At 52.0% G+C, this 24,857-nt stretch overlaps 3 protein-coding genes across 9 annotated transcripts in view; 2 read left to right on the top strand and 1 right to left on the bottom strand.

Moving 5' to 3' along the window:
• Positions 1 to 751, top strand: part of UIMC1 (ubiquitin interaction motif containing 1) — a 138,521-nt gene extending 137,770 nt beyond the window's left edge. For all 6 annotated transcript variants that reach the window (XM_012538637.3, XM_049707080.1, XM_033414895.2 and 3 more), the window contains one exon: positions 279 to 751. In XM_012538637.3, the coding sequence (XP_012394091.1) occupies positions 279 to 489 (211 nt within the window). In that variant the 3' untranslated portion in view covers positions 490 to 751. The remainder of the gene's footprint in view (positions 1 to 278) is intronic.
• A 5,447-nt stretch (positions 752 to 6,198) lies between these two features.
• On the top strand, positions 6,199 to 23,600 carry HK3 (hexokinase 3). The gene is made up of 19 exons (XM_004284824.4): positions 6,199 to 6,530; positions 9,337 to 9,458; positions 13,223 to 13,385; positions 13,595 to 13,749; positions 13,833 to 13,952; positions 14,037 to 14,132; positions 15,040 to 15,139; positions 15,219 to 15,402; positions 15,900 to 16,055; positions 16,207 to 16,440; positions 16,794 to 17,089; positions 17,193 to 17,332; positions 17,411 to 17,530; positions 20,090 to 20,185; positions 20,355 to 20,454; positions 22,336 to 22,519; positions 22,632 to 22,787; positions 22,947 to 23,180; positions 23,268 to 23,600. The coding sequence occupies exons 2-19, from the start codon at positions 9,363 to 9,365 to the stop codon at positions 23,410 to 23,412; spliced, it is 2,775 nt and encodes a 924-aa protein (XP_004284872.1). The 5' UTR covers positions 6,199 to 6,530; positions 9,337 to 9,362; the 3' UTR covers positions 23,413 to 23,600.
• The window catches only part of UNC5A (unc-5 netrin receptor A), a 62,712-nt gene continuing 61,425 nt past the window's right edge, over positions 23,571 to 24,857 (bottom strand). For both annotated transcript variants that reach the window (XM_049707079.1, XM_004284825.4), the window contains one exon: positions 23,571 to 24,713. In XM_049707079.1, the coding sequence (XP_049563036.1) occupies positions 24,548 to 24,713 (166 nt within the window). In that variant the 3' untranslated portion in view covers positions 23,571 to 24,547. The remainder of the gene's footprint in view (positions 24,714 to 24,857) is intronic.

Here is a 24,857-nt window from a genome sequence, read left to right on the forward strand (position 1 = left end):
CTCTCTATCCCCACCCAACCCTTGTCTTCTGACTTAAAATTCAAGCAGCTTGGGAATTTGGGTCTGAATCCTCATTTCTTTACTACCCAACTGTGTGGCTTTGGGTATATGATTTACCCAGTGTCCTCATCTGTGAAAGGGAAATGATAGTACTTATCTGATTGGATTATTCCAAAGATTACATGAAATAATAGTATATGTAAATACCCCTGGTACACATACTTAGTGCTTATTAGTAGGTGTATATTGAATTCTGATTTTTTTCTCCTTCTCTCTAGGGTGCCTTCACCAGGGGTAGAAGAGGCAGGTTGCAGCAGAGAGATACAGAGTTCCCCTGCACATCTCGACTTAAATGAGTCTCCCATCAAGTCTTTTGTTTCTATTTCAGAAACCACAGATTGCTTAGTGGACTTTAAAAAGCAGCTTACCGTCCGGTCAAGTAGCCGGACACGGACCAAAGCAGGCAGAGGAAGAAGGAGGAAATCCTGAATTTCTAGGGTCTAAAGGTTGACAAAACCATTAGCAATAGGGGTGGGCCATGTTCATTAAGCCTTAGTGGTCTCCAGTTCATTGTTATGCAGGTTTTGGCCCTGCAGTTTCTACCACCAGCACCCACTCAGTGTTCTGGTTTTTATGTTTTCTATAAGCTATACAGACAACTGTGTGTAGTATTCTGTTTTATAACAGTCTGTTTGAATTCACTTGTGGTTAAAAAGAAAATTTAAATATATTTATCTATGTTTGTATGAAATTTTATTTCAATAAGATGGAGATTTTCCTTTTTTTCTCTGGGCTTAGGGGAGGGATATTTTAATTATGGAGCTAGTTCTCAGACTCATAAATTGCATGTTTCGGAATGAATTCCATTACTGGTCTCTGACATACTGCCTATATTCACAAAATGTGTAGTGCACAGTTCTGAACACTGTGTGGTTACTCTTGACTTTCTCTGACATCATTCTGGAAGATGCCAGGGCATTGAATTCTACTTCTGTTCTGCTGTCCTTAACATTCAGTGACTTGTCATCTCATCTTGCTGCCTCACCCAGTTAAGAATTCTCAGCCAGAGCATAGGACCTTTGAGGGATATGTCTGACAATTCTTGCCAGGAGTTTGTAAGTGAACTCTAAGTTATTAGTTCCTATACAATTACTTTTTCTTCCTAGATTAACCAGTGGGGATGCCTTGTATATTCATCTGCTAAAACTGAGATTGGTTCTCTTGCCATCAGAGGTCATAGCAGCAACAGGAAATAACTTCTATTTCAGTTCATTAGTAGAGGAGTGCACATTCTCAACCACATTACCCAGGACCTTCCAGTGAAGAGCAGAGATGTGGTCTATCCTCAGTGCACAGGCAGACTCCAAAGATGAGAGGATGTTGAATGGCAGAAGCAACTGCCTGAGGGAGATGACCAAACAAGGATGTTGAGAAAGCTAGCTTTGGCCCAAGTTGATTTGAAGGTGTAGTGGGAGATGGTATGAGGTGGCTGCCGACCAGGAAAGGATCCTGGGACAAGATAAACAGGGCACCACTCACACTCTCCTAACTTCTGATTTACCAAGTCCAAAATTTTCTTTTCCTTTATTTTAAAACAAACATGAAGTGTGTGTTAGACTGAGGAGTTCAGAGATAGCTAGATGTAAGGCACAGCACAGGCCTTTAATGCATTGTTTCCTGCCTAGCTGCCTTTGCGCACAAGCTCTTTGAGTTAGAAAAAGGCAGGATGGCAGGCTCACCATGTCTTGGTGTTGGATGGCACTGACATTGTGGCCAGCATCACATTAATATTGCTGTTATTTTTTGAGCAATTGCTATGGTTCAGGCAATGTGTGTAGCTTCATTTATTCCTCACAGCAACCTTATGAGGTAGGTATTATCCTCCCCAATTTTCAGATGAGGAAACAAAGGTTCAGAGTAACAAATAAAACCACTTTTTGTCCATGGAAGTGAGACCACAGTGCCCTGCCTCATCAGTCCTAATGAAAATGCTGTATTTTGACTCTAGTACTGATTATTTTCCTGTTTTCCTTCTGAGAAATAATTTGGCCCATCAGCTTAACTCTCACTAGTTTTCTCTTAGTAAATGGCAATTTATTGGAGGTAAAGTTCCATAAACAGGGAATAGTATGTTTATCTCTCTGCCTGAAGATAAGAAGAGATAAAGGGCTGATTCTAGAAAGTGAATTATTTAACTTAAAATTGAGCAGTCTCCCTAGAACATGGATGATTGGCAAATTGTTGGAGGAGGGTGTGGATCAGCAGGATTAGTACTGGTCAGCTTATTTATTAACTAATGTGGAGTCAGGGGGAAACAGCCATCTCCCCAGGCCCTCCCACCTCTATCTTTGGTAAAAGCTGCTCATTTGTCTTATTCTCCCAATACCAGCGGTTTTGTGGGAGGGGCCTTAGTAAGACAGTGAAGAGACAAAGTCAGTGAAAAGAGTATGACATCAACCTGAGTCTGAACCCCTGCTTCTGATACAAGTTAACCTCTGTGAGACCTAGTTTCCTTTTCTATAAAATGGGAAAAATCTTACAGGGTTCTAAGGAGTAAGATAATGTGGGTAAAAGCACAGTATCTGTCTCATAGAAGGTGAGTGAATGGCAGCATTCGTTACTCAATGTGATGCTAGTTTTGTATGTCGTAAGTAGTGTTACAGTGAGAGGAGGAAAAGCCAGAGAGGGGTGAAGAGCAGATGTGAGAGGTTACAGTTCGACTACCTTAGTTCCATCAAGCACCAGCCTTCCACAGCAAGCTCGGGTGTTTAGAGCTTGCCTAGGATCCCTGGGTTTTTGGGTTTTGTTTCTTGTTTTTGTTTTGCTTCTTCCGAAAGATGGGAAGCAGCTGTTCTGATGGTGTTGTCAACTCATGAAGAGCTGGGAAGATCCAAGAATTTCACAAGCTATTGTGATAAATTGGGAAAGAGAAGGTAACCTTTGTGTTAGGCACTGTGGTTGTGTTATTTCATTTCATCCTTATCACAGCCCTCTAGCAGAGGCACTGCCTTGCCCATTTCCCCTGGGCACTTACTGTTCTATTACATACCCGCAGGGTCCTATTGCAAGAACCTGTAACTCTCTGCCTTAGCACTTCTCTAGGCTAGTGTGTGGCACAGGCTGGGAGTGCCAGGGAGCGAGGGCCCCTGAGGCAGCCATCAGCCGGTAAAAGATGGAAGTTGGAGGATAAATTCTCCAGCTTCCTCACCTTAGGTGGATGCATTCTATCTGTCTCCCAGAGTTCCCCTGTGGGATTGAGCCTCAGTGGCTCCCAGCAGCAACTTAATTATGTATGCTCTATTGGCTTCCTTCCCTTCCTATCTCACTTCCAACTCCCCTGTCGGTGCTTCCTGGATCAGGGCTGGGACTAGGGTGAGGGGCCCTCACTCTTGGGTTCATGTAAAGGCAGCGTTGACACTTGTGTGAACCTAAGAGGGATTCTCTACATTTTATTGCTAGGCACTTCACATGCATTGCCCTAATCCTAATCCTGGCCTGATTGCTTCCCAATTAAACCTTTTGCACTCAAATTAGGTCTGCTTCTGGAGGAGCCCAACCTAAGGCATTAGTCTCCATGTTTTATACATGGAAAACTGAGGCTCAGAGAAGTGAAGGAATTCACCTAGGTCATACAACTGGTAACTGAGATGGGATTCAAACCCAGGTCTGTCTGACACCAGTGCTGATTCTGTCTACTATACCATACTACCTCCTACTTCCCACTTGAGTCACAAAACTCAATGGAAATTTTAAGTTTGGGTGGGCTCATTCTCACCTGTGAGGCAGAGAAGCTTTGGCCCTAAGTTGATTTAGAAGGTGGGAGTTGGGGTGAGGGGAAGGCAGGTAAGTAAGTAGATGGTAGTACCAAGTGGGAAGATGGAAGAATGTATAAACCCAGAGTGGAAAGGCTGCTGAAGCCGTACCAGGAAGGCAGGAAGAGGTTACTTATTTCCTCTCAGTTTCAAAAGCCCTGGACTATTGAGGTTGTGGGAGGGCTCTTCAATTTAACAAAAATTAACTGATACCTATCCCACGTTAGATATAGAACTGGGCCCCGGAGCTCCAAAGGTAAATAAGAATCATTCTTTGGGAGCCCATAGTACAGTGGGGGGAGACAAACAGATTCTTTTAATAGACTGTAGTTTATGCAATGATACAAGATCAAGACACTATGGGATCAATAGACAGGTTGCTACTCGGCTGGGATTAGGGCCAGGAGGAACTTGTCTAGGAAGGCTCCCAGCACTGGCGATGTCTGAGGTGTAATTTAAAGGATAAGGAAAAGTTAGGTGAAAAGGCTGGAGAGCGCAAAGGGAGAGTCATTCCAGACAGATCAACATAAACAAAAAACTAACAGTAAGAAGCAGCTTGATGGGTATAGGAGAGCTGCAAGGCACATTGGAGTAAAAGGGCATGGAGAGAATAGCAGGAAGCTTATTGGGGCCTGAGTGCCTGGCCGTGGGGCACTGTGAGCTGTGAGAAGCAAGCCTATGAGCACATCGGAGCAGGGAGGGCCTGGCTCTCATCCCAGCCATGGTACCTGGGCTACAGCCCACCTTTCCCCCAGCTGACTGCCTCTCCCCATTCCTTAGTTCCTCCTGGACAGCTGGAGATTGGCACTAAGGGGCTATGAGGAGCCTTGTGAGGACTTGTCCTTCCCTTTTTTGGTCAATGGCCATCTGGTGTCTGAAGAGAACTGCTGATCCTTGCTGTGCCTCTGCTACAGTTACGGCTGTCATCGTTGTTCACAGATCTCAAGCCCAGACTGCCTCCTCCTTCCATAGGCCCTGACACAGACCTTCCCTGACACTCTGCCTAGGGTGTTGGGACCCCTGCTGCTGGGGAAATAGACATAGGTTTCTAGAAACACAAAGAGCCCTGGCATTGCTTATCAGGGGTGTATCCTCACCCTGGCTCAGGAGACTGCAAACTGACTGTCAGCATGAATCACATTCACATTCAGTTCTATATTCTCTCCCCACTAAGAAGTTGAGAGAGACTGGAGCCCCAGGCTAGGCAGGATGTATGTTTTGAATGATGGCCAGTCTATCCTCCCCACCCCCATTCCCAGTCTCAGAGCCTACATGCCTGATTGCTACACAGTGAACTGTGCAGGAGGGCTGATATGTGGCATGTTTCCAGGCCCAGTTATGCCAAAACTGATTCAACAGCCATCATCCCTGGTCTCCATCCCGGTGTCATGTGGAGGCAGAGTACTGTTTATGGTTAACGGTAGGGTTACTGTTGATGAGGTAGCCTGGAGTTTTAAAGTATCTGCTCACCAATTTCCCTGGAATGAAAATTGGTGCAGCATGTCTAGTCTCCTGCCATGGCGAGTATCTTAGTCCATTTGGGCTGCAATTAAAAAGTACCACAGACTGAGTGGCTTATAAACAATAGAAATGTATTTCTCACAGTTACGGAGGCTGGATGTCTGAGGTCAGGGTGCCAGCCTGGCCAGATGGTCAGATGAAGGCCCTCTTCCACGTTGCAGACCGCCAACTTCTTGTATCCTCACATGGCAGAAGAGGCAAGGGAGCCGTCTGGGGCCTCTGATGAGGGTACTAATCCCATTCATTAGGGCTCCACCCTTATGACCTAATCACCTCCCAAAGACCCCACTTCTTAATACCGTCACCTTGGGCATTAGGTTTTCAACATAAGAATTAGGTGGGAGGGGAACAAAAGTATTTAGACCACAGCAGTGGGCACAGTGTTGCCCCAACTTTCTGTACATTCAAGAAGACTAGTTCAGGGAAACCAGCTTGGTGGCCAACAGCCCCACTGCAGCTGAGATTCCTCTTCCCCTTCTGGTAGAGAAGCCCCATGGTGTGAACCTACTCTTCCTCCTTGGCCTGTAGACTAAAGGCTGAACTCCACAGCCTGGCTGCCTCCTCTCCCACCATGTGTCTTCACCTACATGTATCCTCTTGAGGTCCTTGGAGCTGTACCCCAATTCCATGAAGGTGCCTTATGCTCCACAATTTTGTACATGTGAGGACATACTGCCACTCTTCCTTCAGGGCTCAGCTTCCTCAACTTCTGCCCACTCTGGGGCAGAGTTAGCCTCTTCCTCTTGTGCTTCCACATCGCCTCGTGTTCATTTAGTAGGTCGTTACACATTTTGGAAAATTGTCCATTGGACTACATATTTCCCAGGCTATTCTAGCTCCTTTCCAGGGATGAACCACTGCAGACTCTGAGTGTTTGTAAAATGGATGGAGCTCCCAGCATTGCAGAGGGGATATCCCAGGCTCCTTGACCCACTTCAGGACTCCCAACTTCCTGTGGCGATCTTGCTTAAGTTTGCACCATGGCCCTGCCTAACTTGGCCTCCTCTTAGGGCAGACTCAGAGGGAAGTGCATCTTCCTGAATTAGCTGGTGTCTTGTGAGAGGGTGGGGCTTGGTGACATTATAAGTCAGATTACTCGTGAGTTTCACTTTTGAGTACAAAGCAGTTCAGTGGGACGTCTCATTGAGAGAGAAGAGCCCAGGTCTGAGAAGAGTGACCAACTGCTGCTTCTCCCAGGTAAGATTCTCCTCTAATTCCTGCCTGCCTCAGCTCTAGCCCCTTCCTTACCCTCATCTCTCCTGCTTAGTCCATCCTGGATGAGTGGAGGCTGGAAAGGCTAAGCTGGTTGGTCCTCGATAGTGCTTCCTATCCTCGGCAGAGGTCCTGGGATACCTTTCAGAAGGAAGGCTCGTTCCATGTAGCTGATTCAGCTGAATTAAGCCAAGAGGCCCACAGTTATTCAAACATCCCCAGACCCTGGGCTGGGTTCTGGGGATCTAGTGATATGGCAGACATGTCCCTCCCCACAGGAACTCTCAGCTGGAAGAAACAGAAATGAATACATTTACTGGGAGTGTAAATACTGGGGTTACTTGGGGGAAGCTTCAGTCTCTGTTATGTAGAAGTGCTGAATAAATGTTGAATAGAAGAAGAAATGAATAAGAGTGAATGAGTGATTGAGCTAGCTGGGCCTCGAAAGGAGAGTGAAATCTCACCATGTGTGTAGCCCTAGGCCCCTCCCAAAGGTAATTGCCTCAGTTATCCCATTTTATCCTCAAAACAGACTTCTAACATATATGGAACATATGTTTGACAGATGTGACAGCAACTTGAGTGTAGGTATATGTGACTTTGGGGAGATTTTTTGGAAACTGATTTCTTGGTTCTCTGAATAAGAACTCCCCACCTCTCAATTTTTCAAAGCTGTACTAGCACCTACCTATTTCAAGCCCTGTGCTGGGCATTGAAGAAGCAGAGATGACTCAGACAGCAATTCCAGGGAAGGCTGTGAACGAAGGCTGGACAGCAGGAGACAGGATGAAGCTCATAGTCAATGTGGCTGGAATATGAAGGGGAGTAGCAAGCGAGGAAGCTTGGGTTGAGGACAGTGTGAGGGGGTTGCAAAGTCACAAAACTTTTTTTTTTCTGCAGTAGAAGCCATCACAGTGTGACGGCTTACTTCACATTGTGGGGAATGACATGATAAAATCTATTTTTGCACAGTCACTCTGGTAACATGTTTGGTGTGGGTAAGGTGGCGAGATGGACACATGGGAGCACAAATATCAATTAGGAGGCTGTTGGAATAATCAGATGGGTGGAAGGTCTAGGACAGTGGCTGTAGGAACTGGGAGGTGGAGACACATGGGAGCTCTTTCCGCTCTCAGCTCTTTCAGCCTGAGAACTTATTGCGTAGAGGAAGTGAGGGTCAGGGATGTATAGCGGCAACATGAATGCCTCCAGCCAAGGTGAAGGACGGGAAGAATTTCGTGGGGAAAAGTGAAGGAGGAAATGAATGTGGCTTTGACCGTTGAGTTTGAGGAGGCTTCTCTAGCATCCAGAGATGCTAACAGACCATTGGAATTTGGGATTTGGCTCAGGACAGGGGTAGATTTGGGAACCTTCACACAGGTTTTAATCAAACCTTGGGGATGAGTGAGATAAAGAGGGAGTGTGGAGAAGAAGACTATGGCCAGAAATTTGGGAGCCCCATTGTTTAAGAGGAGAGGAGCGAAGGAGTTGTTGACGAAGACTATGAGAGACTCAGGAAGGAGGCCCAGGGAAGACTGACTGTTGCAGCCAAGGGAGAAGAGAATTTTGCAGTGAAGAGAATTCTCATGGCTTTGCATGCCTGAGAGAGGGTGAAAGCATGGGGACTGAGGAAAAGGCTGGTATTGGGCAGTCAGGAGATCATAGGTGGCCATGGGGAGGGCAAATTCATGGACATGAGGGGAGTGGCAGGTGGGGAGGGGTTGCAGAGGTGGGAAGGTAGCTTTCCTGAAGTTCTGCTGTTAAAGGAGGAGAGGGAATAATTCAGTAGCCAGATGCCTTCTGCCCATCTTGGGCCCTCCATTGCATTTCCCTTTTCTTCCACCCCTGCAGGGCACCTGAATCATTGAAGGCTCCTTTGGAAACTTCCTGGTCCCCATTTTATTTATATGTAGATGAAAATAAAGTAGGCCTTGAGATGGAGAGACCTGGTGTGGCTGCTTTGTGAGGAGCTGCATCCTCAGCTATGAGCACAGGGCTCTTTCAGCTCAGCATCACCCCACCTTCCAAAACCCACCCTGACGTTTATGTTGCACATTAGAGTTCCCAAAGCATTTTCCCTGTTGTTACTCTTTTTAATTCTGATGACAGCCTTGTGAAGGTAGATATTATCTTCTGTTTTTTACAGATGAAGAAACTGAAATGCAAAGAAATCATAAATGATTTGCCCAAAGTCATGGCATTAGTGGAACACCTTTCTGAAGCACAGATCCACCCCTGTCCACTTCTCTCTTCAGCGGGAAATTTACACACCTTAACTTGGCATGAAGGTGCCAAGCCAGCCTGCTTGCTTCTCCAGCAGGTCTTTGGCCCCTCCTTACCTCACAGCCTTTGCTCCAAACCTTTAGCACATCCCTGAACTCCCAAGTACAGCAGCAAGTCCATCTCTGTCACTGCCTGTGTCAGTCATACTGTGATTATTGGTGAAGCTGTGAGGTCCCTGAGGGTGTGGCCTAGGTCTGCTTTGTCTGTACCCTAGCATGTGGCACATTAGGCATTAGGGACTGGTAAATGTGAATGAATGACTGAATGAATGGCATTGGGATTAGAAATCAGCCTTCCCAGTGCTCTTTTGTTGTACATGCTCTGGAAAATGAGGGCTTTCTGGTTGTTTACTAAAGGATTTTGATGGTCAGAGATTCTGAGCTCTGCCTACATCTTCCTTCCTGGTCCCCTTCAGAAGGAAGAAAGTTAAGGGTCTGTATCACAGCCTCCGAGGTTCATCACAACCTGTGGAGTACGTGGTTCACCCAGGAACCCTTTTCTCCCATAGGAGGTCACCCCCCACCGTGGAACCACATGGACTTCATTGGGTCTCTAGGGTTGCAGCAACAGGAAGGAGTCCCCAGCTGCCCCCAAGAAGGCTTGCCCTGCCCCTCAAACAGCTCTGAGCTGGTAAGTTCAGCGCTGGGTTCCTGTCTCGTGCCTATTCAAGGCTGTTAAGAGCAGGAGCAGCAGAAGATGCCATGCGGCCACTGGCTCACACCCATGCAGCCCTTTCCTGTTTACTGAGCCTTTCATATCTGATCTAGTAGCTTTCTCCTTCAAGGCTCCACACCACTACAAGGTGGGGATTATCTCCTCATTTTACAGGCGAGGAAGGGGGCTTAGAGAGGTGACATACCTTGAGTTTAAGGCATGACAGGAGCTTGAGCTGAGGTGTTTCATCTCCAAAGTCTAGAAAGGACCCTCCAGGGTTTTTCTTGTAGAAAGCTGTGTTCTTAAAGCCCTTCCTTTTCCCACTTCTCAAGTCATTCCTGCACATCTTTCACCCCTCAACACGGCCACTGAAGTCAGGCACACAGAGAGAATTTCAGTGCTGAACTCAACTTGGAGGTTGTGCAGCAAGGTTATTGTGCCTCAGGTTAGCTCAGAGTGAATTTCTCTTTTTTCTGTCATCTTGACCAAGATTTAGAAGCCCTTGCCTACCACACCCTCTAGCAGGAAACACTCGGGTAAGTCAATTCACATCTCTTCGTCTCTGTTTCGTCAACACTGAAATGGAGGAAAATAAAGTCTAATCCTCCCACCCCTGGAGGATTAAGTGAGCTAATGGAGATACAGGACCTGCACAGAGAGGCATCCACGAAAGGGTTCTTGTATCGTTCCCTGCAGTTTCTTTAGCTTTCCAGCCCATTCTGAAACCTGCTTGATTTGGCTTGTTGCCCAAACTAGAGGGGCGTCCCCCTTCACTGCATTTCATGCTCCCACTTCACCCTTGTCCAACGTCTGCCCCAGACCCTGTAAACATTTCTTCTGTGCACAATCCCTAGCTGGGCCACAGAAGGGTGCAATGACTGTGCCGCGGTGCCTGCCCTGCCAGGGCTTGCTCTAGGGCCTGCCACCATCACCTCTTTCACTTTACACCACTCTCTTGAGACTCTGGCGCTGGTCCCACACCCACCCTGCTGGCTTTATTGCACACACCTGCAGTTTAAAGACAAGTCTCTTCAGCTTTGGGGGGACTTCACATGGATGCCAAATTTCCTGTGGCCTTGGGCCCCCACTCAGCACTGCAGGCTTCAACCTCAGCTCCCCTTCCCATGATGATCTAAGAACCACGTGTAGTCGGAACGCAGTCCCATCTGAGTCCCTTCCTGGTGCCTTCTGCCAGGACTCTTTTTGTCACCAGAGGGGTCATGGAGTCAGGCTCCCCAGGCTAGTTTTACCTTGTGCTCTGAGGAAAGGGAACCCATGTCCTATAGGCCAGCCACTGTCTCACCCCTTCACATCTACTGTCTTCTCAGTCCTCAAAACATTGCTGAGAAGTGGGTGCTATTTTTGTTCCTGCTTGACAGAGGAGAAAACCTGCTCAGAGAGATGAGGTGGGCCCTGACTGACGGACACAGCAAGTTGGTCAAAGGATCCAGCATTGAGGCCGCATTGAATCCACCCTCTCTCTAATGCTTTGCTCCTCACTCTCCTGGCTGAGGTCTCTCCCCACTCTTCTTGGGGGAGGTTGAGGGGAGACTCCAGTAGCTTCTCCTGGCTGCTGTGCGCCCACCAGCGTCAGCCAGGGAAGTCCTCCTGTGTTTCTTGAGGCTTCTGCCATCTTATAGTCACTCCTCTTGCACCTGTCACTGCAGCTGGGAGGAAAAGGAAGAAAAACATCGATCTACCCAAGCCACTGACTTCTCCATAACTCTGATGTTGTCATTAAGCAATAATAAAACACCCCTCACATCTGAACAGCACTTTACACTTTCACATACATTATCCCCTTTCTTATGCCACCACAACCACTTAGTCAACAAATCCTGAGAGCCAGCCACTCCTTGTGGCCCTGAGATACAGCCATGAACAAGACATGGCTCCTGGGTGCTTTTGAGTATTGTTATTCTCTTGTTAAGTCTTACCATGTCAGAGAGAAGTTTAACTTGCCCAGGGCCACATAGCCAGGAAGTGGCAGGGCAAGGACTCAGATTTAAGTTTTCTCATCCCATGTCCTGTGGGGGTTTCTTTGCTGCCAACTTCATCAGCTTTGGGTTCTTTTCAGGTGTTTTTATTAGTTTTTATAAGGCTTCACATTTATGTGGAAACATCTCTGCAGTCAGATCTGGGTTCAAGTCCCTCTCTGCCCCTTAATAGCTGCTTGGATTAGGCAGATGACTATACCTCTCTGAGCCTCAGTTTCCTCATTTGTGACTCAGGAATAGCTCCTCCTAGCATGCATGGCTACTGGAAGCAGTAATGTGAATATGGAACTGAACATCTGGACTCCAGTTAGGATCATTTGCCTCCTTAGGGATCTGTTTCCCATTCTTTTCCTAAAGCAGGGGTGGGACTGAGTTGCCCCCATCTCCCTCAGTTGGCAGCCTCTCCTCCCTGGCTCTCCCTGCCTCCTTATCCAGGTGCCTGAGTGGTACTTTATAGATACGGGCCCAGTGTGGGGTAGCGGATCATAGGAATGGAATTCCTATGAGACAGGCAGTGGGGACCCGGGAAAGGCTAAGCCTGGGAGAATGGAGTCGGGGGCTGGGACCCTCTGAAAAACCCAGGGAGGCTGCTGAGGCCTCTTTGAAGGACAGGCCAGAGGGTTGTCCCAGGGAAGTTTCCACACAGAAGTGAGATACTGGAGCTTTTCTTAAGCTCCCCCAACTCAAGCTTCTGCTGGAAAAGAACCTGGTGTCCCATCCTCTGCTTTCCCTGTCTGCCCGCCACTCCCTTCACTCTGATCTGCGCCTGGCCAGCCTTCCCCCAAATCCGTCCCCTTGCTCTGAAGAAAAACCCTTTGTGCTCTTCCCCCATATCTTCAAATGGCTCATTCCTTTCCTTCATTTAGGTCACCTCCACGGGGAGACCTTCCCTGACCAATATCCAAAAATACCTCTTCCTCTCCTGGTCACTCCTGAACTTCTATTTCTACCTTTCTTTTCTACCAGTACTACCAGAACCATATTACATGTTTCTGTGCTTATTTTCTGCCCCCTACACTGGAATTGAATTCCACAAGAGCAGACTCAGCTGGCTGTGCAGTGTATGGTGCTTAGAATAGTGCTGGGTGCATATTAGGGGCTCAGTCAATGTCTGTGTGAAGGATGGCCAACTGTGGGAGGACTGTCCTCCATGGTGTGGCCCCCAAACTCTCCTGGCTGGGCTTGCTCGAGCTCCAGAGTGGAGTGTATCGGAAGAGGGAAGCCCCTGAACCTGAAGTTCATCCACACATTTGTTCATTCATTTGCTCATCTAACAACAATTCACTGAGCAGCTCGGCTCTGGGTCCTGGGGAACCAGAGCAAATCACTGGTGGGGTGACAGGGGAGAGGTCTTGCCAGCCCTGAATTCAAAGAAGTAGAGGGGGTTGGAAGGAGCTGAAAGGATCCACAGGGAATGGAGCAGGAGGAAGTGGGTGGGTCTTCCCACCAGAAAGGAGCTTTCTGAGGGTGCAGGAGCTGGTGTAGGCTGTGAGCGGCAAGAAAGCCACAGTGTGTGAAGAGGCGAGGAGTGAGGCTGGGCAGGTGCTGGGGAGCTCAGCAAGGCTCACAGTGGGCTCAAGCAGGGCTCAGGCCAGCCCCTGGGGAAGCTAAGGGAGGGGTGCTGGTCTGGGCTAGGGAAGGGAGGTATGAACTGGGCCAGGCTAACCTCTGTCCTGTTTGGAGTGGGGGAACTTCGCTAGGCCAACAGGTCTCCTGCCCAGATGTCGGCCTGTTTCTCCTCAGGTACAGGAATGCCTGCAGCAGTTCAAGGTGACAGGGGCACAGCTGCGGCAGATCCAAATCAGCCTACTGGACTCCATGGAGCAGGCCCTTGAGGGGCAGGCCAGCCCTGCCCCTGCTGTCCGGATGCTGCCCACATATGTGGGGTCTACCCCACATGGCACTGGTGGGTGGTATAGACTAACATGGGTGGCCAGGACTGGTAAGAGGGTTCTGATCTGGGGGAGGGGGGAGTTCCTTACCCCTTTCTCCATCTCTAAGGTCCCCATCTCTAAGGTCCCTTGATGAGACTTCACAGGCCTTGGGAATGTTTCTGGGAAGAAGAGGGCTTGCTCTCACCAGCTGCGTGCCTTTCTGTGACCTGCTTTCCCACAGAGCAAGGAGACTTCGTGGTGCTGGAACTGGGAGCCACAGGGGCCTCACTGCGTGTTCTGTGGGTGACCCTGATGGGCATTGAGGGGCACAAGATGGAGCCCCGAAGCCAGGAGTTTGTGATCCCCCAAGAGGTGATGCTGGGTCCTGGTCAGCAGGTGAGCACTCCCTGCACAGGCTCTGGGCCCGGGGGCAGCTGGGGCTCCAGTGGGCAGAGCTAAGCCCCCAACCCACCCCACAGCTCTTTGACTTTGCCGCCCGCTGCCTATCTGAGTTTCTGGATGCGCTCCCCGTGGGCAATCAGGGTCTACAGCTTGGGTTCAGCTTCTCCTTCCCTTGTCACCAGACAGGGCTGGACAAGGTGAGTGGCTACAGGGACAGTGGGTGGAGGGGCTGCAACCCCATGAAGGTTGTTGGAGGGTTGACCTGAATTTTCTGCCTCCAGAGCACCCTCATTTCCTGGACCAAAGGTTTTAGGTGCAGTGGTGTGGAAGGCCAGGATGTGGTCCAGTTGCTACGAGACGCCATCCAGAGGCAGGGAGTGAGTAGAGGCAGGGGAGCAGGGAGGGATGCCCATGTGGTCTGGGCCTGGGCCTGGGCCCAGCACATGTAGGCTGTTCCTATGCTTCTGGGAGAGCCTGCTTTCCTCTCGTGTTTATACCCTTTATCCATGTAACCTTCGGGTAAATGCTGCTACCATTCTCATTTTATAGGTAAGGAGACTGAAGCTAAGAAAGGTCAAATAAACGTTCAGGACTGTAGGGGGAAACAAAGATGAAAAGACTTGACCCTGTCCTCAGAGACCTCACAAGTCTAGTGGGGAAAGCATTCCAATAAAAGATTGTCCCTGTTGAGAATGTGGTTCCGATGACTGTGGGAGCACAGGGAAGGGTGTACTACGACTTGAGCAGAGACTTGAAGGAGAAGTTTGCCAGGTGCATAAGCTGGGGCTGGGGAGGAAGGTCTAATTTCAGAGAAGGGCATATTCAAAAGTCTGGATGCCTGAGAAAGGCCACTCTGGATCTGTGCCGACTAACCACCACGGTGCTGTGTGAGTAGCTGGAAGTCAGGGCTGAGAGGAGCAGGCTTGGGGAGCCAGGCCAGGACCAGGGTGAGCAAGAGAGGTGTCTACAGCATAGCCTTCAAGGTGACATGTTTGCTCACCCTTGTCCTGGTCCTGTGGGGAGCACTGGTGTTCTGGAAGTGATGGCTGAGCCTGAGAGCCCCTGAGACCTCCAGGGCCTGAGCTGGGGGCAGAGGAGCCAAGGGGCAGGCGTGGGATGGGAGGAAAATCCTCTATAGGGTGGGAAGGCCTAGAGCATATGTGACGCAAATGTGTGGGGCATGCGGACACGCATTTCAGGGACTCTGTGTGTCTCCGTCAAAGCCAGGGCCCCAGCCCTGCCCATACCCCAGGTTCCCTGACCTCTGTCCTCTCTGTTGTCCAGACCTACAGCATCGATGTAGTTGCCGTGGTGAATGACACAGTGGGCACCATGATGGGCTGCGAGCCAGGGGTTGGGCCATGTGAAGTTGGGCTGGTTGTAGGTGAGTCACAGCCATTTGTGATGGTGGATGGAGGGCCTGGAGGCCTGGTGGACAGGCCCTGATGGGGTGTCCCTGCCAGACACTGGCACCAATGCGTGTTACATGGAAGAGGCACGGCATGTGGCAGTGCTAGACGAGGACCGGGGCCGAGTCTGCATCAGCGTCGAGTGGGGCTCCTTCAGTGATGATGGGGCCCTGGGGCCAGTGCTGACCATCTTCGACCGCACCCTGGACCACGAGTCTCTGAATCTGGGTGCCCAGAGGTGGCCTAACCTTCTGCTCTAGCCCCATCACTGCTTTGTTCCCCTCCCGCTCTGTTGTCCCTGTACTCCAGCCCTTAGGCCCCTCCCTCTCATTTGCTCCTAGGCTCTCCAGGTTGCATCCTGGGGGGCCCTGGCCAGGCTCAAAGAAGGAATGGGTTCTAGAACGAAGAGTTTTTAACTCTTGGCCCTCCCTTATTCCTGACTCTGGCCAGCTCTGGCAGGGGTTGGGGGTTGGGGGTTGGGAGTAGCCAAGCAAAGAGTCTCCTACCCTCCTTGGGTCCTTCTACCCTCCAGGAGCCCCCATGAACCTAATCTAAGCCAGAGGGGGCAGTGGGGTCTGGGTAAACACCCAACTGTCTCCTAGGAGGCCATTTGCTTCTGGACCCTTCAGCAGGGACCGCAAAGAAAATGACCTCTCTTTGGGAGTTCTTGGAGGTGGGGCCAGGTGGGCTGAGGGCTTAGGAAAGGCTCTGTCCAGCCACCCTTCCTGCCTGTAGGTTTGAGAAGATGATCGGGGGCCTGTACCTGGGTGAGCTGGTGCGGCTGGTGCTGGCTCACCTGGCCCAGTGCGGGGTCCTCTTTGGCGGCTACACCTCTCCTGCCCTGCTAAGGCAAGGCGGCATCCTCCTGGAACATGTGGCTGAGATAGAGGAGTGAGTGCGGGAGGCGAGTGGGCTGCGACAGAGGGGTTCTTGACTTGGGAATGGGGAGGATGCTCTTTCCCTGAGGTAGCCATGGAGCTTTGGTGGGGGCAGGGAGCTTTGGGGCTACTTCAGCCCCAAAGTAGCACCCTGTCCCCGCCAGTCCCTCTGCTGGGGCAGCCCGTGTGCACGCTATCCTGCAGGATTTGGGCCTGAACCCGAGCGCCTCAGATGCCGAGTTCGTGCAGCACGTATGCGCGGCTGTGTGCACGCGGGCTGCCCAGCTCTGTGCAGCTGCCCTGGCTGCCGTCCTCTCCCGTCTCCAGCACAGCCGGGAGCAGCAGACACTTCAGATCGCTGTGGCCACTGGAGGCCGAGTGTTTGAGCGACACCCCAGGTATTGGGAATACAGATGATCCTGTGTTAGCAGGTAGCAGGAACAAGTGTGTGTTTGTGATACACACCCAGAGGGCACTCTGGTACCACTGGTGCAAGCCGATGGGTATGAATGGCACCCAAGCAAAGTGAGGACAGACAGGGGCTGGGGAGGCCAGAAGAGGTCAGAGGAGAGAAAGAGGCTTCTCTTGGTTGTGCAAGGGAGGGTGTCACTGGGGGCACTGGGCATATGGTTGGTGCATAGATGGGTTTAGAATTGAATTGATTTGAAGTGAGGGAGCCCAGGGCTTCTGCAAGCCCTGGGGGTCAGGGCCAGGTGCCAAGCCAGGGTGCACCTGATGTGTGTCTGTGTAGGTTCCTCAGCATCCTGCAGGAGACAGTGATGCTCCTGGCCCCCGAATGTGATGTCTCCTTCATACCCTCTGTGGACGGGGGAGGCCAGGGTGTGGCAATGGTGACTGCTGTGGCTGCCCGCCTGGCTGCCCACCGGTGCCTGCTGGAGGAGACCCTGGCACCATTCCGGTTGACCCGTGAGCAGCTGGCAGCAGTGCAGGCACAGATGCGAGAGGCCATGGCCAAGGGACTCCAAGGGGAAGCCTCCTCCCTCCGCATGCTGCCCACTTACGTCCGGGACACGCCTGATGGCAGTGGTAAAGACTTGGCCTGAATGGGACATGGGCTCCTGGGGGTCACAGCATGTGTGGGGGTGGAGCTTCCAGCTTTGACCTGGCACTGAGGGTCTCTGCCCCACAGAGCGTGGGGACTTCCTGGCCCTGGACCTGGGGGGCACCAACTTCCGGGTCCTCCTGGTGCATGTGGCCACTGGAGGTGTGCAAATCACCAGCCAGATCTACTCCATCCCGGAGTGCGTGGCCCAGGGCTCTGGGCAGCAGGTACCCACAACCTGGAGCTGATGTCAGGGGGCGGGGAAGGGCCAAGTGGTCTACTCCCTGACTTGCTCCACTCCTCAGCTCTTTGACCACATTGTGGACTGCATCGTGGACTTCCAGGAGAAGCAGGGCCTGAGTGGGCAGAGCCTCCCCCTGGGTTTCACCTTCTCCTTCCCATGTACGCAGCTCGGCCTGGACCAGGTGAGAGAGGGAGGGCTGCGGGAAGCCATCCTCAGGGGCTTTCCACCAACATACTCTTCTTGGAGTGGGCAGGAGGCCTGGAGAGGGCTTCCTGGGCTAGGAAGAGGGCTGGGTGGAGGCACTGCTGGGCTGGGCCTGCACCCAGCCTCAGTTTCTCCAGATGTGATGTGCCCAGGTGGATGGGATGCGGTAAAATGGCCTGGAATCCAGGGCCATGAAAAGGCGTGGGATGGAGAAGGACATGGTTACCCCTGGGGGCTGCCAGTGGGCAGGAGAGTGGAGCCAGCATTAGGTCTGGGCACTTGGGAGCAGTGCAGGCCAAGGTTGGGACTGACCAGAGGACACACTGGCTGTCTCACTCACAGCACTATTGTAATGCCGAGGGTATCTGCAGAGAGCAGATTGTTCTGTCTCTCAAAGGGGCTTGTGTTTGCATGGTTTCTTTGCCCTCTCTCCTATTCCCGGCCTTGCTGGTATCCTTCTCAGGGCCTGGTTGGGGTTGGCAGAGGGGCGGGCACAGGTCTAGACACAACATCCACTCAGCGCACACCTCTGCATCCTTCATCAGGAATGCTAGACTTTTCATGCACACACCTAAGGCCTGCCATGGAGACGGCTCCTCCCAGACCTCTGATCCAAGCTCCCAGGAATCTCCTCCTCAACACCCCCAACTTCTGCTGAAAAGCTCCTGTGATGAGGAGCTTGCTGGCCCTGAAAGTGCCCACCAGGTTCTTCCACACCTGTGGTCTCTGGGAAGCTCTGCCTACTCTACTCCAACCAGCCTTCCTATGGTTTTCGCCTACCCTCTGCTCCTGCTCTGACCTCTCAGACACGGGCCTCTGTGCTCTGCTTTCCTTTGGATCATGCAGTCAGCAATGTCTCTTTGCTCATCTGCTTCCTCAAGCCTGAGTTATTCTGGCACCTTTTGATTATTCCTTGTAAGGTGTGAGAAGCAGGTGGGACTCTGTGCAAAATCAGGCATGCAGGAAACACGGTCCTATTAACAGAATTTAATTTCTATGTTGAGCCCACATTCTTTTCAGGAGTGAAAACTTAATGGTAATCAATTCAGGGATCCCCTTATCCAGGTAGGGGCCCCTCCTTTGCTGTATAGAATGTGCAGACAAGCTGGGACGTGGGGGAAACGTCCAGGCCCCAGCCATTTGGACTCTGCATCTTGCTCTCTTGGGTCTTGACAACTCCCTTGATACCTTACCTTCCCCTCTGTGGGGAAGGAGGGCAGAGGCTGCCTCTGTTCTCAGATTATCCAAATCCCTTCTGTATCCTCCCCTTCCCCACAGGGGCATGCCCAGGGTGGAGGGCCTAGGACATCTTTCTCAGGAAGCCATCTGGAACCTGGCTCTAACTCCTGCCCACCTCACCTTCCCCAAACCAGGGGGTCTTTCTCTCATCTGGGAGTGGGGAAACTTTGCTGTTACTCATGATCTGGCTCTCCTTCTCATTCACTCTCACTCTCTCTGGTTTCTGTTTTTGAGACAATGAGCACAGAACACTCTATCTTGTGGTTTTATGGGGAAAGGAATAAAAGGAAATATTACTGGGGGAAATGTCAGTTAATATGTCTAAAGTCTCCTGCCCCAAAGATTCCCAGACCTGCTCTCCATGCGTCTACTTTGGGCAGAGCAGTCATTTTCTCCTAATGGTGGGTGGAATAGTTCCCCTGCCCTCTCCCTCAGAGGAAGCACAATAAGAAAAGAACAGCTAGGCCCCCATTACTAAGTTCACAATTTAAGGCCAGTTTCTTACAGTAAATTGTCTTGTCCCCTCCTGTCCTGCCCAGGTGTCTGGTTTCTGGCTTTTCCATTCATCCTTCACTCGTATCTGGAACATGCATGTGAATCTCCCATTGACACGGCTCTGTCCTAACTCTGAGAATTCCTTCCTTTCAAGTGACTCTTGCTAGCTCTTTCTGGAAGAGCAAACGCTGCTGTTATTTGGACCTCTGAGCCTTCTCTGTCCTTCCCTTTCTCACACACAGCACTCATTTTACCAGATCTGTTAATTCCTAACCCAATTACAAAGGGCCATTCCTTCTGGGCAGATGTCTTTTTTTTTTTGCGGTACGCGGGCCTCTCACTGTTGTGGCCTCTCCTGTTGCGGAGCACAGGCTCCGGACGCGCAGGCTCAGCGGCCATGGCTCATGGGCGCAGCCGCTCCGCGGCACGTGGGATCTTCCCGGACCGGGGCACGAACCCGTGTCCCCTGCATCGGCAAGCAGACTCTCAACCACTGCGCCACCAGGGAAGCCCTGGGCAGATGTCTTAAAATGGCCAGACCCTCAAACTATCTGAGCATTCTGGCACTAAAAGTAGAAGACGTAGGTTGGATGGTTATTAATAGGTTTCTTCACACTGGAATCCTCCTGGGGAATTGGGAGGGGGCAGAAGGCAAGGCCCTTAATCGTATGACAGAGTAGGCACAGAATCCTATGTGGGGAAGGAATCATATACTGCATTCTGATGGGATGCAGGCTTTGGGGAGGCAAAGTGAGATTCCAAGGGAACTCTAGCTTCCTGCTTCCTCTTGGTCCCATCCCAGGGCATCCTCCTGAACTGGACAAAGGGTTTCAATGCATCTGACTGTGAGGGCCAAGATGTTGTGTGTCTGCTGCGGGAAGCCATCAGGCGCAGACAGGTAAGTAGTCTGCCTGCAGAGGTGCTTTGGAGTAACAGGCCTTGAAGGGAGCAAAGGGTCTCCCGCTGCCTGATGTGGGGGGCCCTCTGTAGTAGAGACCTCTGGGTCCAGTGCTAGTTGCTGTGACGACCACGTTGCCCAGCAACTAGCAGCATCCTTTTGTGTGCAGGCAGTGGAACTGAATGTGGTTGCCATTGTCAATGACACGGTGGGGACCATGATGTCCTGTGGCTACGAGGACCCCCATTGCGAGGTTGGCCTCATCGTAGGTGAGGAGGGCCCTGCTGTTTTGTGCCCCTACTGCCTGTTGCTAATTTACTGCCTCCTGTTGAGTTGAACATTCCCCTGGCCTTGGGGATGTGGCATCACTCTTACCTGACTCAGTGGGGCCCTGGAACACTCTATTGGGCTGAGTGTCTGGAGCTTCGGTGTTTAGCCCAGCTTAGCTACTGACTCACAGTCATTTAAATTCTCTGAACCTCAGTTTGCCCATCTGTTAAATGAATGTGAGCTTTGGAGTCATACAGATTTGGGTGGAAATACTAGCTCTGCCACTTCCACTGGTATGACCTTGGGCAAATCACCAGAGCCTCAGTTTCCTCATCTCTAAGGTGGAGATAATAATGATGCCTATCTTAAGGGGTTATGAGGATGAAATGGGAGGGGACAAAGTGTAGCATTATGCCTGGCTCATGGCCTACAGAGTATTTGGAATTGGGTGGGACCCCAGTGATGGGATGGGTGTGTGCAGAGAATGAGTTGAGATGGTTCTTTGAATAGTCCAAGATTCTAAGTCTTTTTTTTTTATTTTTAGTATTTATTTATTTATTTGGCTACGCTGGTCTTAGCTGTGGCACATGGGATCTTTAGTTGTGGCACGCAGGATCTTTTTAGTTGCAGCATGAGGGATCTTAGTTGTGGCATGCAGGATCTAGTTCCCTGATCAGGGATCGAACCCGGGCCCCCTGCATTGGGAGTGTGGAGTCTTAACCACTGGACCGCCAGGGAAGAAGTCCCCAAGATTCTAAGTTTTTATTAAGCACCTCTCCTGTGGCCAGTTGGGGGCTGGATGAAGGGACAGGAAGACACATAAAGAAGGGGAAAATATCTGCCTTCTCGGAACTGTTTAGTGAAGGTTGAATCCAGAAGAGCACGTGGCCATCAGAGAGAGCTGAATCTGACTCTAAATGCCAGGGCAACAAGCCAAGATCAGAAAGGAAGGGGTCCCGACATGAGTGAGACTTGAAAAGAAAGCCTTGAAAAGAAAAAAAGGAATTTGGCTAGATAGGGAAGGAGGGATCCCATAGCTCCTTGGACATCCGTTTCTTAGAGCAGGAGGTATGTGGCAGCCTCGAAGGAGACTGGGAGCTTCTTGAACATAGTGTCTGGCACCGGGAGATGCTCGAGAGAGGCAGGCCCAGATTGCTGTGTGAATTAACAACTGGATGGAGTAATTCCAGGGTCCAACAGACCTGCTTAGAGCTGGTTGTGTGTTGGGGAGAAGAAGGAAAAGCCTTTACCCAGGGTATGCCTTCTGTCTAAGCTTCTTGGCTTCAAGGTCAAATCCAAATGTCACTTTCTCTCTGTAGCTTTTCCTGACTTTCTAGGCAGGAAGACTCACCTGTGCTTGGGTGTTCCATGATGCTTTTCTTTGCACTTCTATTTGGGCACACACAGGAAGTATCAGAGTTGGCTGCTCATTGCCCAACCTCTGGCCACTGTGGAGCTCCTTGTGTCTCATTTTTATGTCCCCGGTTCCTGACCCAGCACCTACTGTTTGACTAAAGACCTGGAAGGCCAGTCGAGGAAGGCTTGAGCCTCTCACCCATGTGACAGCAGGGGCTGTCACACATCTCTCAGGGGAATGATGTGAATGACGGGCATTTTGGGAGCACCCTGGGGTAGCACGGGAGATGCGCTGATGGTGGTGCTGGTAGGGGAAGTAGTGGAGTCCTGGGGGGCTTGATGGTGGCAGGGTCTGAAAAAGGGATGAGAGGAAGGAAGGAGGACCGGGCTCTGGGCAGGCCAATGAGCATGGGGAGATGGAGAGGTAGGAAATGAGCCCAGATTTTGCTATCTCTGTGGGAAGGGCTCAGAGGGATCTTGTCTGCAACAGTAAATGGCTTCCACCCCATCTGGCCTCTCTGAAGGAACTGGCACCAATGCCTGCTACATGGAGGAGCTCCGGAATGTGGCAAGTGTGGCTGGGGACTCAGGCCACATGTGCATCAACATGGAGTGGGGTGCCTTTGGGGACGATGGCTCTCTCAGCATGCTCAGTACCCGTTTTGATGCAAGTGTGGACCAGGCATCCATCAACCCTGGCAAGCAGAGGTGAGGGTTGGGCTGGGCAGGTGTGACTGGTGGTGGCTGGCACTAGTGATGTGGCTGGTGGTGGCATGGGGCTGGGGCCTCCTGCCCTGTGTGCACACACACTTTCACGCAGGTTTGAGAAGATGATCAGTGGCATGTACCTGGGGGAGATTGTGCGCCACACCCTCTTGCATTTGACCAGCCTTGGAGTTCTCTTCCGGGGCCAGCAGACCCAGCGCCTTCAGACCAGGGACATCTTCAAGACCAAGTTTCTCTCTGAGATTGAAAGGTGCTGAGGCCTGCATTATCGCCTTCCACCTCCCAAAGGACTCTATCGTTGGGTGGAATGCTGGTTGGAGGGAGGTGCACCCAGAGGACGAGAAAGCCATGAGAGGGGGCGCTCATGCAGGATCCTGCCTCTCTGTGCTCTATTCCCTCCTGTCCCCAGTGACAGCCTGGCCCTGAGGCAGGTCCGAGCCATCCTGGAGGATCTGGGGCTGTCCCTGACCTCAGATGATGCCCTGATGGTCCTGGAGGTATGCCAGGCTGTGTCCCAGAGGGCCGCCCAGCTTTGTGGGGCAGGTGTGGCTGCCGTGGTGGAGAAGATCCGTGAGAACCGGGGCCTGGAAGAGCTGACTGTGTCCGTGGGGGTGGATGGAACCCTCTACAAGTTGCACCCTCAGTGAGTCTGGGTGCCAGGCTGGGCAGGGAGGCATGGCCAGGTGGAGCCCGGCTGGCCTGGTCTCACCTCGGCCTCTCCCCCTCACAGCTTCTCCAGCCTGGTGGCAGCCACAGTGCGGGAGCTGGCCCCTCGCTGTGTGGTCACCTTCCTGCAATCAGAGGACGGGTCCGGCAAAGGTGCAGCCCTGGTCACCGCTGTTGCCTGCCGCCTTGCCCAGATGACCTGTGTCTGAAGAAGTCTCCAGCAACCAGCTTTGTTGGACCAGGGCTGGGACCCCATCTGTCCCCCAGCCAGGTCCAGACACCCAGGACTTCCAAAACAGCCATGTATGACCCCTCCATGGCCACTGGCCTGGACCCCTAGCTCTCCCTGAGAGAAGTAGCACTTGGGTTAGCAATATATATATATAATTTATTTACATTCACGTCCGCTAAAATCCCTACGCGCCCTGGCGGCCGGGCAAGGCTGTGTACATAAGGCCAAGTGTAAGTGCACGAATGCACTTAAAACAGAGTCAGGGCACAAGCTTCACATGACAGGCCCCCGCACGGGGGCACCGGCCAGCCCCAAGAACGGGCACGCCACGGCACGCACACTCGCCATTGTCCAGCCCGGGACTCCCGTTGCATATTCACACACCCCGTCGGGCAGGGCTCCTCGTGGCTGGGGGCAGGGGGGGATCAGAGAGGAGCCGTTGGGTGTCCCTGGGTGGGTGGGAGAAGGGCAGCATGTGAGAGGCAGATGTGGACTGACACCGGGCGTGAGAGACGTGTGCAGCCTCCAGGTGTACAGCATGAGATGCATGTGTGGGGGGATGCATGTGACAGGAGCACACGGGACATGCATGGGCACATGCCCGTGTGTAGTTGTGTGCCTGAATCCAGGGGCCGCCCCCTGTTCAGCTGTGGCCCTCAGTCCCACAGGCTTGGAGCCAGGCCCCTCAGATGTGCCCCTACCCAGCAGGCACAGAAATGTTTGCATAAGGTCCAGCTCAGGCAGGAGCTCCGGGGGCCACGTCCCGAGCCCATCGTGTGCATGTATGCCCGTGTGTATGCGGCCCCCTGGCTGGGGCAGGAGGAGAGGTAGCATCACACGCACATACACACACAGATGGGCTGGGCCCAGCCCGGGCTCCAGGCACTGTCCACCCTGGGCCCCGGGCAGAGTCGGAGCAGGTGGCAGTGCCAGCCCGGCCAGGCAGGCCATGGAGGGGAAGGAGTGCGGGCAGGGTCTGAAGGGCCAGTGTTAGGGGATAGCGTCTGCCAGGAGGGGGCCTGTCCACACAGCTCTCCCCGGTGGTGGCTTCTGCCTGTCCCTGGCGGGTGCCAAAGCTGGTGAGAGTGTAGGCTTTGTGGGCCTCGCCGGCCTCAGCATTCGGCCTCTGACACTGTGAAGAGGCCAGCATCTGGCTGGCCAAGTCCGGCCACTGCTGCAGCCAGCTGGCTGAGGTTGCCGTTGGGGAAGTGCCGTGCCTCCCACAGGTTGAGGATCATGGCTGTGGGGCTGGGCTTGGAGGCAAAGAAGCTGAGATGGCTGCAGAAGGGAGGGGAACCCGTCAGTGGCCTGGCTTCCCTCAGGCTGCAGCCTCTACCCTCCTAGACCACCCAAGGACAGGGTCTCCCCTCACTCAGCCAAGGGGATGCCCCAGCTGCTGGTGGCTAGGGCACAGGCCCCAGA

The sequence above is a fragment of the Orcinus orca genome, chromosome 3 (assembly GCF_937001465.1).
Source record: "Orcinus orca chromosome 3, mOrcOrc1.1, whole genome shotgun sequence".
Lineage (NCBI taxonomy): Eukaryota > Metazoa > Chordata > Mammalia > Artiodactyla > Delphinidae > Orcinus > Orcinus orca.

Coding starts and splice junctions, on each gene's coding strand:
- HK3 (XM_004284824.4), top strand. CDS start 9,363: ATGGACTTCATTGGGTCTCTAGGGTTGCAGCAACAGGAAGGAGTCCCC. Junction 17,333..17,410: donor CCCAGGGCTCTGGGCAGCAG/GTACCCACAACC, acceptor TCCACTCCTCAG/CTCTTTGACCACATTGTGGA. Junction 20,455..22,335: donor CGAGGTTGGCCTCATCGTAG/GTGAGGAGGGCC, acceptor GCCTCTCTGAAG/GAACTGGCACCAATGCCTGC.